The sequence below is a fragment of the Myiozetetes cayanensis genome, unplaced genomic scaffold (assembly GCF_022539395.1).
Source record: "Myiozetetes cayanensis isolate MyiCay16 unplaced genomic scaffold, myiCay2020 scf18, whole genome shotgun sequence".
In the NCBI taxonomy this organism is placed as follows: Eukaryota; Metazoa; Chordata; class Aves; order Passeriformes; family Tyrannidae; genus Myiozetetes; species Myiozetetes cayanensis.
Window position 1 is genome coordinate 15,962,600 of NW_026087389.1, and position 15,053 is coordinate 15,977,652.

At 60.5% G+C, this 15,053-nt stretch overlaps 1 protein-coding gene across 2 annotated transcripts in view; it reads right to left on the reverse strand.

The window, feature by feature from the left end:
- Nucleotides 1–613: 613 nt before the first annotated feature.
- The window catches only part of CACNA2D2 (calcium voltage-gated channel auxiliary subunit alpha2delta 2), a 206,991-nt gene continuing 192,551 nt past the window's right edge, over nt 614–15,053 (reverse strand). Inside the window, exons 18-39 of one of the 2 annotated variants that reach the window (XM_050312747.1) lie at nt 14,540–14,614; nt 14,327–14,398; nt 13,968–14,039; nt 13,730–13,791; nt 12,915–12,991; nt 11,685–11,705; nt 9,417–9,477; nt 6,959–7,056; nt 6,661–6,751; nt 6,467–6,529; nt 6,279–6,382; nt 6,093–6,191; nt 5,904–5,998; nt 5,588–5,635; nt 5,145–5,216; nt 4,829–4,981; nt 4,659–4,711; nt 4,498–4,553; nt 4,268–4,391; nt 3,625–3,734; nt 3,319–3,407; nt 614–2,684 (exon numbers count right to left, since the gene is read on the reverse strand). In XM_050312747.1, the coding sequence (XP_050168704.1) occupies nt 2,556–2,684; nt 3,319–3,407; nt 3,625–3,734; nt 4,268–4,391; nt 4,498–4,553; nt 4,659–4,711; nt 4,829–4,981; nt 5,145–5,216; nt 5,588–5,635; nt 5,904–5,998; nt 6,093–6,191; nt 6,279–6,382; nt 6,467–6,529; nt 6,661–6,751; nt 6,959–7,056; nt 9,417–9,477; nt 11,685–11,705; nt 12,915–12,991; nt 13,730–13,791; nt 13,968–14,039; nt 14,327–14,398; nt 14,540–14,614 (1,824 nt within the window). In that variant the 3' untranslated portion in view covers nt 614–2,555. The remainder of the gene's footprint in view (nt 2,685–3,318; nt 3,408–3,624; nt 3,735–4,267; nt 4,392–4,497; nt 4,554–4,658; nt 4,712–4,828; nt 4,982–5,144; nt 5,217–5,587; nt 5,636–5,903; nt 5,999–6,092; nt 6,192–6,278; nt 6,383–6,466; nt 6,530–6,660; nt 6,752–6,958; nt 7,057–9,416; nt 9,478–11,684; nt 11,706–12,914; nt 12,992–13,729; nt 13,792–13,967; nt 14,040–14,326; nt 14,399–14,539; nt 14,615–15,053) is intronic. The other variant, XM_050312748.1, reaches the window with a different exon arrangement.

Here is a 15,053-nt window from a genome sequence, read left to right on the forward strand (position 1 = left end):
CAGGGGGGTGACACAGGCACAGAGGGTCATGGGACAAATGGGAAGGACATGGGCACAGAGGGACACGGGACAAACGGCTGGGGACACGCAGACAAGGGAGGACACGGGGGAGAGGGGTGGCAGAACATGGGTATGGGGCCGTGAGGGGGACAGTCATGGGGAGGTGGACATGGCGGGCACAAATGCTGGGAAGAGGGGATGTGGACACGGGTGGGCTGCGCACAGGGGGTACGTGGGAACACTGAACCCACGGGACAGGGGTGTGGGGACACAGACACACGGGAACGTGGGTGTGGAGTGGGGAGAGTGGACAAGGGGATTTGGGGAAGGGGCAACACAGTCCTGAGGGGACACAGGGAGATGGAGGATCCCGGAGGGAGTTGGGGAGGGGCCGAGCCCCTGCTGCCCCCCAGCCCCTGCTGTGCAGCGTGCGGGGCTCTGTGAACCCACAGCTCTGCTGTGTCCCTGCCTGTGCCCAAATCCCTGCCCGTCAGCCTCACAGAGGTGCAGCGGGTGTGAAGGCAGCAGCCCCCCAAATATCCTGTGCCACCCCACATGCTGTACCCCCTGGCTGTGCCCACCCCACCCCGGGTAATGATGCAGCCACCGCCTGTGAAGTGAAAATATGAACATTATTTAATAACTGAGTCTCTGTAATAAACCATTTGAAAATATTTTACAAGGAGTCACACGCACGATATCTTACAAATTGTCTTTTTGTTGTTTTTTTTTTTTTTTAAGTTTTCCAACTCTTCTGTACAAAAAAAAAAAAATCGAAACCCAAAGAAATTAAAAATAAATTAAAGAAAATAAATTTAAAAACCCAACGCCTTTGAATGAGCAGAGAGAAGCTTTTGGGCAGGGACAGGGCAGGACGTGACCCTGGTAGGACAGGGGGACCCAAGGCCACGCCGCCCCTTCGTCTCATTGGTTTTTAACTTAAAATAGACTATATATGTATATATTTATAGGTATGTATAGTGGTGGTTTTCTGGCAGAGCACCTAACTAGACTACAGAAGTACACACACTCCCGGTAACACAGAGCCATCTGTTCAAACACGGTTCCCAGAGACAGTAACCAAACACACACTGAAAAAGCTACAAGCAGAATGACCATTAATTAACCCCCAGCACTGATTAGCGCCTGGCGCCCTCCCCAGCCCCCCCGGGGTGGCCGTGCCGAGGGGGCTCCCCTGGACCCGGTTGATGGGGTGGCTCTGAGTGGGGTGGCCCGGGGGGGTGAGGGTCCCCAGGGCTGCCCACCCGGGCAGGGACCCCCGGCACTGCCGGGAGCAGTGGGGGGCACGGGTGGTGGGAATGGCACCCCCTGCACCGCAGCATCCCGAGCTGTCACGGCCGGGCACCATCTTCTGGATGGGTTTGTGGGGTGCCAGAGCCGAGCAGCTACTTCGTCCCCTTCTTGGCACCCAGCATTTTGACTGGGGGAGACAAAACACCCCCACCTGAGCTCCCCGGTGCGAGCCCCAGCCCCTCCCGCCCCTCCAGCACTGCGTGCCCCCCAGCCAGGGCCCCCGCAGCACCCGGGGGCTGCTCCCCTCGCCGTGGATGGTGCCCGGAGGGACGGGCATGGGGGCCTGGCACATCCCTTCTGGGGACATGTGGCACCTCCCGCTCCACTTGGCACTCGGGGATGTGCGGCACGTCCCGCTGTGGGGCATGTGGCGTGACCCGCTCGGGGGCACATCCACGTCCCCCAGGGGACAAGCAGCACGACCCCGTGGCAGGACGAGGGGGACAGGGCAGGGCTGGGGGGGACAGGGCTGGGCAGGCAGGATTCACAGTGATCTGCAGAACAGAAAAGAAACAAAACACATTTCCCCCCCTCCTTTTCACCCCAGTATCTGTGCCCAAAAACAGCTGAGCCAAGCGCAGGGACCAGGGCTCCATTGTGCCACTGTCCCCCCGCCCTGCCCCTGCCCCTGCCCTGCCCGCTCCCAGCCCCAGCCCGCAGGGATGCTGGAGCTGCCCCACACATGGGGGGCCGGTACCGCTGGAACAAATAATACTGACCCGCACAGTCAAGTCAAGTCCTTTTTTCTTTTTTTTTTTTCTTTTTTTTTTCTTTTTTTCTCCTTTCCCCCCCCCCCCCCCCTTTTTTTTTTTTTTTTTTTTTTTTCCTTCCATGTGTCCTCGTTGCTGACAATAAACCCCGCCTGTCTCCAGGTGAAAATGTTGGAAACTCGATGTAGAAAGATCTGCTTTAAAATCTTCAGGTTAAAAAAATAGGCGAGGTGGACTGGGGGGGTCGCGGGCGGAGGGCACCGACGCCACTTTTCCGAGTCCGAGCGGCCGGGAGGGGCGCACCGTCCCGGTCCCCGCTCTGCCGGGGAGCCCCTGCCCGGTCCCCGCTCTGCCGGGGAGCCCCTGCCCGCACCCCGACTCTTCTTTGGCTGCGGCCGGTGGGGAGAGCGGGGCAGCATCGCGGGGGCCCCCGAGGTGGCGGAGGGGACGTCGCTCCCGCCCCACCGAGCCGGGGAGGGGGATGGAGATGGAAGTTGAAAGAAAAGAGAGCTGGCGGGGGCGGCCAGGGAGCTAAAGGCAGGCGGCCGGGGGCAGCGGGTGCCGGCTGGTGCTGGAGTAGAGGAGCAGCAGCTGCAGGGAGAGCAGGACCCCCAGGGAGGGGGCGAAGGAAGCCCCTCGGCCGCAGTCTGAGGTATCTTCCTGGGCGGGCAAAGAGAGAGGGGCTGTGGGGCACCCCCACCAGTGCCTCGGCACCTCAGGGGCACCCACTGCCCTGGAAGGGACACTCACCACCCCTCTGCAGCCCAGCTACACCTCCTGCTCTAGGGTCCCTGTGGCATAGCCCCCCCCCCAAACCAACCCACTGTGCTGCTCTCCCTGGGACCTCCATGGCTCTGTGCTTCCCTCAGAGGGCATCCCGTGGCATTACTTTCCTAAGGGCCCTTCACAGCTCTGATCTCCCCAGGGGGCACCCCAAGGTCCTGACCCTCCATCCTGGGTCCTCAGGGCTCCAAACCCCCATCACAGGGATGCTCCCACCGCACTGCACCCCCAGGATCCCCTCATGGCTCTGCTCCCCCACTGTAGGGGCACTCACTCCTCCATTTCCTCCCCAGGGGTGAACCCCTCAGTTCTGCTCCCCTGGGGTCTTCCTTATGTCTCCAGTTCCCTGCTCAGGGGAAACCTGCTGCCCAAATTTCCCCCATAGGAGCACCCCACAGCTTTGCTCCCTTGGGGGTGCCCCATGGCTATACACCCCCACCCAGAGGGCACCCCCTGCTCCCATCTCTTCCCAGGGGACCCCCAGCTCTGCTCCCTCCTGCACCCCACGTACTGTTGCATTGTAGTCAAAGCAGATGTGGGGGCCTTTCCGGTAGCGGGGCCTGTCCACCAGCTCACACTGGTTGGGGTCCCTCGGGGGTGCTTTGCAGGTCAAGGAAACCACCAGGGACACAGCAGCGAGGGCTTGTGGGGTACCCCGTGGCCACCTACAGCCCCTCTGGTCACAGGCCACCTCCCTCCACCTCCACCAAACCCCACAGCTCCCTGCGCCCGTGCCTGTCCCACAGATGGCACTGGCACTGGTACCCCTCATCCCTCTGTCACGACACCCTGGTGGGATGCAGGCTCCAAAGGATACCTCTTACCTCTGCCTGCATCAGCTTGACAGACTCACACTGGCTGCAGAGGGGCTTGTCAGCCACCACGAAGAGCAGGTTGGTGTTGGCCAGTCTCTGTGCATGGAAGAGCCTGTGGGTGCAATGGCAGCGGGGACCCCAGTTACCCTGTGCCTTGATCTCTCCCAGTTACCCTGTTCTCCGATCTCCCCCAGTCCCCAGTGCCAGCCCTGCCAGCACGTGGCTCTGGGAAGGCTGAGCCAGCCACAGGTTCGCTCCTGTCCTCATCCTCTTCCCCATCCCTGTTCCCAACCTCATCCCTGTCCTCACCTCCATCCCCAACCTCACCCCTGTCCTCTACCTCATGCCCATCCCTGTCCTCAACCTCATTCCTGTCCCCATTCCCATCTCCATGCCATGGGGCTGCCCAGGGACTCTGATGGGCTTTCAGGGCCCATGTCTGTGTGGAGGAGCCCTGGGGACATCAGCACCCCCAGCCCATGGGGACAATACTGCGCACTCTGTCCCCCCCTCCAAGTACCACAGTCCCCCCAAATGCTGCATGGCACCTCCTATGGTTCCCACACGGGCAGGGGTCCTGGCAAAGGCAGGCTGGGGGATGTCCCCAGCCCTGACCAGGGGGTGGGACCGTGGGGACGGACCCACCTGGAGCAGTTGCCGCAGTCGATGATGGCATTGTAGGTGGCGTTGACGGTGCTGAAGTAGTACTGCGTCTGCTTCATGATGCAGCTCGTCTCCCTGGTCTCCATGCTGTCCCCTGCCACCTCCTCTGTGCCAGCACAGCGCCATGGGACAGGAGCCACCAAACCTCCCCACCACGCACCCCTGCCACCGCCCCTGCCCACCCCTGGCCCGGAGTCTCCCTGGGGACTCACCCGTCTGGAACCAGCTGCTGTAGGTGAGGCCGTACAGGAACTGCTGGAAGAGGGACCTGGGGAAGGAAAGCGTGGCCACATCAGCTGTCCCAGCCCCAAGGACATGCCCGTGTCACTCCTCCATGGAAATGGCCCCTGGAGAGGGACACGGCAGGACTCACCAGGCTGCAGCCGAAGTCCACCAGGCGAGGCTCAGGAGATCGGCCACGGTGGGCTGTGGGCAAAGAGGAGGGCAATAGCCAGCAGGCCCCTGTGCAGGGCATTGGGGACACATTCACAGGTCCCCGAGCTCAGGGACCACCTGGAAGCCACCAGCCCTGTGGGTGCTCACCACGAAGACACCACGGGGTGCAGCGCCCGTGTTGCTCGGGGCCTCCGGGGCGCAGACGGACTGGAAGTCATAGGACTCCTTGCGGGTGTAGAAGGAGTTGTTGTAGAGGGCAGACATCAGGTTGGCATCCACTTCGCTGAAGAACTTGCCCACCTGGGATGGGGACACTGAGTCTGCATCCAAATACCACCTTGACATGGGACTCCCCCAGTGGGGACTCGAGCTGGGGTTGTGTCATGCCACCCATGACACAAGCTCAGAGGTCTCAGCTCCCCGCTGGCATCCCATGCTCAGGAGAGCTGTGGGCACTGCTCACCTGGTACCAGTGGTCCTCCTGGTTGGAGAGCACCAGGAAGCCCCCATCATCGATGAGGACACAGATGAGGTCCTGGGGAAAGAGGGCAGTGTCATCCACCCCAGCCATGCCCAGGTCATGGCAAGACAGGCAGGGTGAGGAGGGATGGGCTGTCAGGCAGGGGGGCCAGCACAGTGTCCCCAAGCCTGGGGGCTGCTCAGAAGCATCTCGGTGCCAGAAGCACCTGTGCTGGGTGGAGGGAGCAGGAGACACCACCACTTTGTGGGATTTCACAGCCCTCTCAGGGGGGGTCCACACTTCACAGGGCTTCATCCCTGTGTGGTGGGTCAGGCGCTGGCTGAGCTCCAGGAGCAGCAGGGGACAGGGTGGCTGCACAGGCAGGGTGAGCAGGGCCCAGGGAGCCCTCCCAGCCATCCTCTACCTCACCAGCTGCCCCCACCCACCTTGTTGTTGGCCTCACAGTCCATCTCACAGCTGGTCGAGGGGTCGCACTGTCAACCGAAACCAGGGCAGAGGGACAGGTTAGCAGGATGGTCATCACCCCAGAGCTGTCCTCCTGGCCACAAGGGGACACATGGGGTGGTGTCCCCACGGGCTGGGGACAGGTGCCCTGAGCAGAGTGACAGGTAGGGCTGTGCAGGAGGAACATGCCCAGTGCAACCAGAGGCACCTTGTCCCAGCAGTGCTGCCCAGCAAGCAGAGCTCCCCTCCATCCTGTCCCCATCCCCATTCCCCTGCTGTGCCAGCCCCAGGACGTACTCGTCGGGAGCCCAGCTGGTCACGGTCTGTCCGGTTGCTCGCCAGCACCTTGAACTTCTCAGCCCAGGCCTCCAGGTCCAGCTTCACCCCCACCACTGCAGCAGTGGGGAGACAGGGTGAGCCCTGGCACTGGAGGGGTTATGAGGAACCCCCCCAGCCTGACGTCAGGGCACTCAGCCCCCTGCCTACCTGCTGGCTTCAGAGTCTTGCCTCCGATGCTGAGCTCCACGGCAGTGCTCACCAGGATCCCGATGGTGTTGTTCTCCAAGTCCAGCCCTCGGTAGCCGGCTGTGGAAGGCAGGGGTTGCATCAGGGGATGCATGGAGCCAGCCCCTGATAGCCAGTCACCCCTTGCTGTCCCAAGCTGGCACCCACCATCTCGGTAGGGTGGCTTGAAGATGTAGCCCTTGTTGTCCAGACTCCTTCGGTAGAAGCTGGCGTTGAAGGGCTCCGGTTCCTCCTCCCAGTCATCTGCAGCCCTGGGTGGGAGCAGCCACAGCCATGACTGTCACTGTCACTGCCCAGCAGGAGCAGACATGTCATGGCACGGGCTGGACACTCACTTGTTAGGGAAGACACGGGTGATGCCCCCGTCAGTGGCTGCGAAGACAGCCAAGAGGCTGTACCTGCAAGGAGAGGGGCCAGGTACGCCCGGCATCAGTGGGGTTTCACTCTGCCCCTACCTACACAGCCCATCCCAATCCTCCTCTGTTCCAAGACAGTGTTGCCCATCCTGAGCCACCTCCCCTGCACATACGTGTTGAGGTCCTGGTCCCTCCAGACCCGCTCCACCAGCTGCTGCGTGATGCCCGTGTCCAGGATAAGGTTGTGCAGGAGGAAATTGTCGCCTTGAGAGGAAGATGGAGAGCAGGAGGAGGTGAAGGTTGGCCCCATGGGGGACACCCATGCCCCCTGCTCTGCCCCAGCATCTCCTCTGCAGCAGCTCCCAGGACCCCAACCCCAGCATAGTTCACCTCATGTCCCATCTCCCCCTGCATCCCCATCCACCTCCAACCCCCTGAGCAGCCTCCCCACCAGCCATCCCGGTTACTCACACTGCTTGGAGTCTGGGGTCACCTTTTCCATGAGGGCAATAAAGTTTTCCAGGAACTCGGTGTTGTTATCCGACAAGTCGAGGTCTTTGCAATACTCTCTGGGGTTTGGGGGACAAGGTTTGTCGTTCGCAGAGATGGAAAAGGCAAGGTCAGTTCTCCCCCAGGGACGGCGGGGTGGGTGCTGGCCGTGCTGCCAGCACCAGGGCTTGCCAGGGACACCATGGTGGTGACGTGCCACCTCTGCTGTGACTGTCACCCCACCAGGGCAGCCGGCTGTGGGCATCTCTGCAGACTGCCCGGCACCCAGTCCCCACTGCCTGCAGTGCCACCAGAGCAGCGTCACATCAGCCACCGGCTCCATCACTGCCACGGGCACTGAGGTGCCACAACCTCTGCCAGGGCCAGGATTGATGGATCCCAGTTTGCCCAGAGCGGTACAACACTGAGTCCATCTCTCCCCATACTGGTGGGGCTACTGGTGGGACTGGGTGCCTCTGACATGGTACTTACCTGTGGGGCCAGATAGGCACTGCTGCGCCCACCCTGCCCTGCTCCTGCAGCACCCCAGGGAGTGGGGGCTCCATTCTGCTTGTGAGCAGGGGTTTGCCTTGGGAGACCCTACAGTTGCACTGGCAGCACCAGGCAGACGCTCACAGCTGTACCTGCACCCTTTGCACAGACAGTTGGGTGCTAGGTGAGCCCTGGCTGGCGGAGATGGGTGCTCGCCCACGGGCATTGCTGGTCCCGAGCCCCTCCTGGGATGGGCACCATGAGGGTGCCATGTCCCTGCTCCAGTCTGGGACATCCTGAGTGCAGAGTCCCAGCCCCACTGATGCCAAGGACAGCTGTAACCTTGTTGGTCACGATGAGGCTCTGACCAGGGTGCCAAGAGCCTCCATTCCTCAGTGGCGTGGCTGTGAACAGCGTGGGGGTGCTCTGGGCCCCCCGCACCTCACGGCCCCTCTGCCAAGCTCCTGACTCTGACAGAAACCTAGTTCAGAGGACAAATGTTGGAGCAGAGGGTGGCAGGGAGCATGCCCATGGGGCAGCTGAGAAACCTGGGGCACCCTGGCCAGGCTGGCCAGGCCCCTCGACCCCTGGTCGGGGGGAGCAGCCACCTAAATATCTACACCGACACGCACAGGTACAGGTACTCACACACCCACGGGGATGGGGATATACGGTTTCTGAAAATTTCCAGTGGCCCGTGGGCACGGCAGCGCTGGCAGCAGATCATACAGTCGCCCTGGGTGCCGGGCACCCCCCAGCACATGGCTCCTCCCTGCCACCTGCCCGTGCTGGGCTGGCACCCACTGCAGGAAGGGAGCTCATGGAACTGCTTTGGGGACACCAAAGGGCTTGCCCTGATTTTCACAGCCTGCCTTCCTCTCCAGCTGCACCAACCGTAGAGCCCCACGCCTGACAATGACTCCATCACTGCAGCCTGAACAGGAGAGCCAGGATGCAGACCTACACCTGTGCCTCGGGTATCACCTCCCTATCCAACCCCTTAGTGTGCTTACAGGCCATTTTTCCAATAACAGGGTTTTTCTGTTTCTCATTTATATTCTGGTTTGGTTCCCATATGTCCTGGACCTCGCTCCCACTGCCTCATGCATGGCCTGGGGACCAAGCACCCCCAAAAAACCTGGCACTACACAATAACTGTACATTTTGGGCTGGTTTGCCCAGAGTTCATGTAAGTGAGTGACATCTGCTGTGGGCCAGGAGGGCGGGGGGTACCCACAGGTCGCCTCGATGTACCTCAACCTGCTGCAGTCCCCAAGAGCTGCAATGACAAACCATCCCCTAACAGGACAGTTAGCTGCTATAACAACCTATCACTAGAGAGGTGATGACCTTGTGATGTTAATTAGGGCTGATCAGAGGTTGCACAGTGGGAAGGGCAGGGTGCTGCCAGAGCCATAGGTCTCTCCAAGCACCTGGCAGAGGGATGGCCCTTCATTCCTGTTACGTAACACGATTGGGTGGCATGGCCCAGGGGAGGGGACATATCTGTCTGTCCAGTGGCGACTACACTGTCCTCATGTCCCCATTCCTACCTTGTGGCCGGCAGCCTCCTGAAACCCCCTGGGCATCCCAAATTTGAGCCAAAACCTATGCTTCCTTCTCCCCTGTACCCCGTAGCCAGCACGACTGTATGATGCCACCGCCGGCCCCTCGCTCGGCGGGGGATTTTCAGAAACTATACCTATATATGCACGCTGAGAGGTCGGGCCACACCGGGTGCATATATACTGTGCGGGATGCAACCGGGTGGCGGAGCGGGGCCGGGGTCCCGGCGCAGCCCCCTCGGCCGAGCGGGCACACGACACACACAGCCACGGGGCACGGGGAGGGGGACAAGGCACGATGAGGCGAGGATGGGGGGCGATGGTGGGGTCGGCAGCGGGGCCGGGGCGGATGCACACCTCGGCAAGCGCACACGCAAAGCTACCTGGGAGCAATGAACACATGTCCCTCCGACTCAAAGCTGTTGGGCAGCAGGTATTCAAAATCTGCAACAGAAAGGGAAGGTTATCCGGCGGGGAGCGGGGGAAGGGGGCGCCGGGGGGCCAGGAGGGAGAGAGACGGACAGAGAGAGAGAGGGGGGAGGGAATCGGAAGAAAAAAAAAAAAAAAAGGCGTTTGCTGCTCTTGGTAACAAGAGAGGAAGGAAAAGGCCGCTCTGCTGTTGCTGGCACCGCACGGGAAGGAAGGTTAAAGCCAAATCAGGAGAGGTTTGCCCATCTCGGCTCGAATTTGCTCGGTCGCGGGCTGGAGGCGCGGTGGCGTACGCGCGGCCGGTGGCGTGTACGCAGGGACACACAGACACACACACATATATATATGTGCGCACATGTATATATATGCATGTTTGGGAGGGCGGGGGGACGTCTCTCTCTCGGGGAAGGGGTGGTGGGCAAGGGCAGGGAACCACATGCTGCGCTCCTGGCCGGAGGAGGATCACCAGAACACTCGGTTGTCGGGAGAAAAAAAATAAAGGAGTTTTCAGGCATCGACATGGCCAGAGGGGAACCTTGCCGAGGACAGTCCAACCAGAGGCTCCCGCCCTGCGCAGGGCCGTGCAATGCGCTAACGGGCTCCACCGCCAGGCACCGGTGCCCCCTCCCTACCCGGGGCGGTGGGACCCGCGCTCGCCCGCCAGCGCACTCTGCTCTAACAGAGGGGAACCGCCCAGAAGGCTTGGGGGGTCTCCTGGGAGTGCCCTCGGCAGAGGGGCAGCGGCTGCGGGACTCAGCTCGTAGGGTGCTATGGGGACATCCCGGGGACAACATCCCCCTCTGACGGGCACCGCCACCCCTCGCCCTCCCGCCGGCTCCTGGTGCATTGCACGGCACAGCCAGAGGTTGGACTGTTGCTCTCCGAGGGCTGTAGGCAGGGGCTGGGTACAAGCCGATGAGAGGAAGAGGAGGAGGAGAGGAGTACAAAACACTCGTACTTGGTCCATCAGCATTGCCATTACAGGGGCGCCGGGAGGAGGCAACTCAAGGCTGATAGAACAGGGCTGAGGTTGACACTTCCACCTCCCCGCTGTCCTGCCTGCCTGACCCTGTCCCCCGTGTCCCTCCCTATGCTTCTGTGGGCCCCACAGCCATCCCCCTGCCCGTGCCAGGAGCGGGTGCTGCCGGCGGGCACTGCATGCGGGACAGAGCGTGGCCGTGGGTCCCCCGGGAACCGTGTGTGTTGGGTGTCCCCTGGCCCACCACGGGGATGGTGGTGGAGCTGTGGGTCCAGCCTCACACTGCAGGGACATGGGCCAAATCCTGCCCCTGTGCTGCATGGGTGACATCCCACTCCTCTGTGGTACTGGCCCAAGCACCCCCTGCCTGCCTCGGTGGGACTTTGGGATCAAACCTGGCTGCTCCCAAGGGCACAGACTGTACCAAGACACTGCGGCTGCCAGGGGCTTCATGCCATGCTGGCCCCCAGGGCAGGGGGGATGGCCACTGAGCAGCCGTGGGGGCAGGCAGTGCAGCACCCCTGGGCTCAGCCACCCTGTGTCCCCACGGGGCCAGGCTTGCTGTCACCTAGGCAGCTGGGCAGGGTTGCCCCAGGGTGGTCCCATCCCCACCTCCACAGAAGGTTTCTGCTTGGGGGGCTGCCCCAAAAAAGCCTGTCCCAGAGGGTGATGGCAGTGGAGGACTGGGTTCCCCGCATGCCCTCTGTCCCTGCCACCTTTGGGCACCCACCCCACAGCCCCCCTCATCCTGCACAGCCCTATCCCTTTCAGGTTGAGTTGTCTTAGGGAGGAGGAAGCAGAGGAGCTGGGAGAGGGGGAGAAGGAGCTGGAGGAGACGAGCGGGGGAAGAGGAGCAAGAAGGGGCTGCAGTGGGGGAGGAAGAGCAGGGCATCCAACTAGCTACAAAAAAACCTCGTGGATCGAAAACGGCAGTTTCATACAAGATCGGCTCTGGGACAAGATCGAACCAGGTTTGGGAGTAATGCACAGGGAGGGAGTGGGGATTTTCGTGACAAAGCTCTCATGAACAGAACAAGACATGTTGCTTTCAAATAAAGGGGGAACTGGAGGAGAGGAAGAGGAGGAGGAGAAGGAGGAGGGAGGAAGGGTGAGTTGGTGGCAGTTTGCAGGTTCGGCGTGGCAAACGGGCAGGGAGATGGGCAAGCAGGGGGCTGGGGGGGACTGGACACGGGGCAGGGGACGGGGTGGTGAAGGTGAGTGGTCTGAGACTGAAAATACTTGCCCTTGTTTTTGATGTTTGGTACTGTGTGAATCCACCATAGAGAGAAAGCAAGAAAAACAACAAACAAAAAAACAACAAACAAAAAAAAAAAGGGGTTGGGTGGAAAGGGGGAAGGGGGGCACAAACAATATTTTATTCAATCGACGTTTGAATAAAAATATTGTGTATCATAATCATACCAAAAGGAAACCTCTTGCAAAAAACGACATGAAGAAAACAAAAGAAAAAACCAGTAACAGAAGGAAAAGAAAAGGCCACGGTGAAATAAGAACAAAAAAAATGCAAAGATATAACTAGAGAAATATATAGATATATATTCAATACTCCAAAGGAAAATGAGAGTCAGTAGCAAACAGTTGCAACAGTCTTGATACCAAAATGTCCTCACTGAGTCAGGGGGCATGCACGGCACGGTGGGCAGAGCTGGGGAGGACGGGGGGATCCCCCCTCCCGGGGATGGGGACAGCCTGGCCTCGTCCCTGCAGGGACATGGGGCTCCTGCCCACGGATGGAAGGGGTGACAGGGGCCGGATCTGGAGCAGGGCTGGGGTCGAGCCACCGGGGTGGCCTTGGGGGAGAAACAGGGGGAACCGGAAGGGAGAGGGGAAGGGTCCGGTTCTCCCACGGGGGAGAGGGTCCCCAGGAGCAACGTGGACCTGAGGTGGGAAAAAAGGCTTGGGGGTAAGGGGAGAGAGAAAGAGAGAGAAAGGGGGGGCCAGGCTAACACACACGTACACAGATTAATTCCAAACAAAAATCGAAACTAACTGAAACCAAACTCATAAAAAGAATAAATGGCTTAACCAAAACTAAAGAATCGTAATAAACCAAAGGAAATTAAAGAGATACATGCAAACTTTCCCAGGCTCACAAATTAACTGGCTGCTACAGCGTCCTCCCTCGTCCCCAGAAGGCAAACAGGCAGCACATCCCTGCCTGTGCCAGCAGCGCCTGCCTGCAGCCCAAGGCTGGGGTTTTGGGGTGCAAAGCATAAAGACCAAACCCTGGCACCCCGGGGCACCCCAGGCAGGACGCTCACTCTCCCTCTGTGCGCTCACCTCTACTCACACCTTGCTTATTTCTAACTCTGCCCTTTATTTTTGCCTCTCACAATGGTCCCTATCTCTTTTCACAAGTCTTTGCTTCATGTTTCTCCCCCTGACAGCCGCGGGCTGGTGTGGGGTGAGTGGGGGTACAAGAGGGCAGCGGGGAGAGCCAGGGGCTACTTACACTTCACTTGCAGGATCTGGTCGCTGAGGTTGGCCTGGATGTAGTAGGTGCTGTAAGGAGGCAGAACCAGCCCCAGGCTGTGGAGGGGGAGAGCAGACACGTGGTGTAAGGCTTTACACCCACCCAGAATCCTTGGCCAGTTCACAGTCCCTGCCTGGCACCCCCTGGCAGCAGCTCATCCCAGCTGATGGCAGGCAGCAGCCCCACTGGCCTCTTGCACAGCCTGCTGAATCCTTTTCTCCAGGAACTGCAGCCAGCACTGTCCTGGGGCATCCAGGGTCATCTCCACAGCACCCATGGTTGTCCTGGGGCACCCAGGAGCACACAGGACCAGTGGCACCCAGGGTCACCCCCAGCACACCTACTGCCATCCTGGGGTAGCCAAGTTCATCCCCAGAGCACCCATGGCTATTCCCAGAACACGTAGGGTCATCCCGGTGGCACCCAGGGCCATCCTGAGGGCACCCCTGAGCACAGGTGGCATGCCTGTCCAGCCAGAGCTGAGATGGGCAGAACGGGCCAGCTCAGGAACCAAGGGAGATGAATGTGGAAGAGGAACACGACACCCCTGTGAGGGAGGAAGGCAGGAAGAGACACAGCCCTTGAAAGAAGGGACAAAACCTTCCCAGAGAGGACAAACCAATGATGAACCTGCAGCCCTGGCCACAGCTGTGTCACCCCGTGTCATTGTGCCCTCCTGCACTGTGCCTGGTGACCTGAGAGATGTTGGGAGCTGCAAGCACAAGCCCCAGCCCTGTGCTGGTGTGGGCCCAGCCAGAGCAGGGCAGTGTGGGTGCACTGGCAGCGACACCCACCTGTAGTTGGTGCTTTTGATGGGAGCCCACGTGTAGGTCCGGAACACCTCGTCGATGTATTGCTGTGGGTCAGAGGGAGCCAGTCAGGCCTGCGTGGTGCCAGGACCTGCTGGCATGGTGACACAGGGCCCTGGCTCCAAGCCCAGTGCCAGACACAGCCCAACACAGCCCGCCACTGGGGCTGGGCACACAGCACAGCAGCAGCTTTGGTTGTGACCCCCCTCCCCTGTAGCATTACCTCGTCCACAGACTTGATGAGGGTCTTGATGAACCTCTGCCCGTCATTCCCATCAATCATGCTTCTCCGGATCTGGGGGACACAGAGGAGGCAACTGAGGGCCACAGAGCAGTGCCTGTGGGCACCCAGTCCAGTGGGGTGGCACTGAGGACCCGTGGGGTGCACAAGTGAGCAGCCTGGGGGGGGCATCATGCTGGCACCCAGGGGACAATGACCCAGCTGCTGTCCCCACTGTTTGCCAGGGCCCTTAGGATGAGGCACTCCTTAGGGCAGGTTGGAGGTGCTGAGTGCCCTTTGCAACCACAGACTGGGGTGGGGGGGGCAGCCTGTACCCCAAGGGCTGCCCCTGGTCTGCTCACCTCCTCCTTGTTTTCATCCTCCAGTTCAGCGTCCAGGAAGTCCAGTGTCACCGGCTCACGGAAGTTGATGATCTGCAGGCAGAAAGGGAGAGCCAGGGAAGGGCTCAGGGCTCCCACAGCCGCCCCTGAGTCCAGACAAACTCATCACAAATCCTACAATTAGCTCCTAAGGACCCTTGGGAAGCTGTGTCCCCTTCAGGGGTCTCTCCTCACCTGGGGTTGCAGGTTGGGGTGCAGCAGGACGTAGCCGTTCAGGTCGATGGCGAAGACGTAACCATTCGCCCCCAGCTGTGAGAGGACAGGAGGAGGGATGATGCTGGTCAGTCAGCTCTGTGGCACGGCATGCTGTGCTGTGCTGTGCCATGATGGTGTGATCACCCTCACCTCTGCAGGCAGAGCTCACCCAGTGTCACCCCTGCAGCTCAGCCTATTCTATTCATCTATTTCTATTCTCAGGCCAGTGGAATCTCTCACTCCTGGGTTGAGATTCTGGCTCTGGATTTCTCCCACTGCTCCTTTCGCCAGGCCAGTAAGGTTTATTCCCTGCTGACCCTGCAAGAGTTTTGGCTGTGCTCTGAGTCCCAGAGCATCATCCAGCTATGATTCCTGCTCGCCCGCCTGTCCCGGTCCCTGCTTGCACTCATGGCTCCTACACCCTACTACTGCCAGTGCTGTTGGAGGCGTTATGGGGTGCTGGGTGCACAGCCTGGGGCTCCCATCAGAGGGA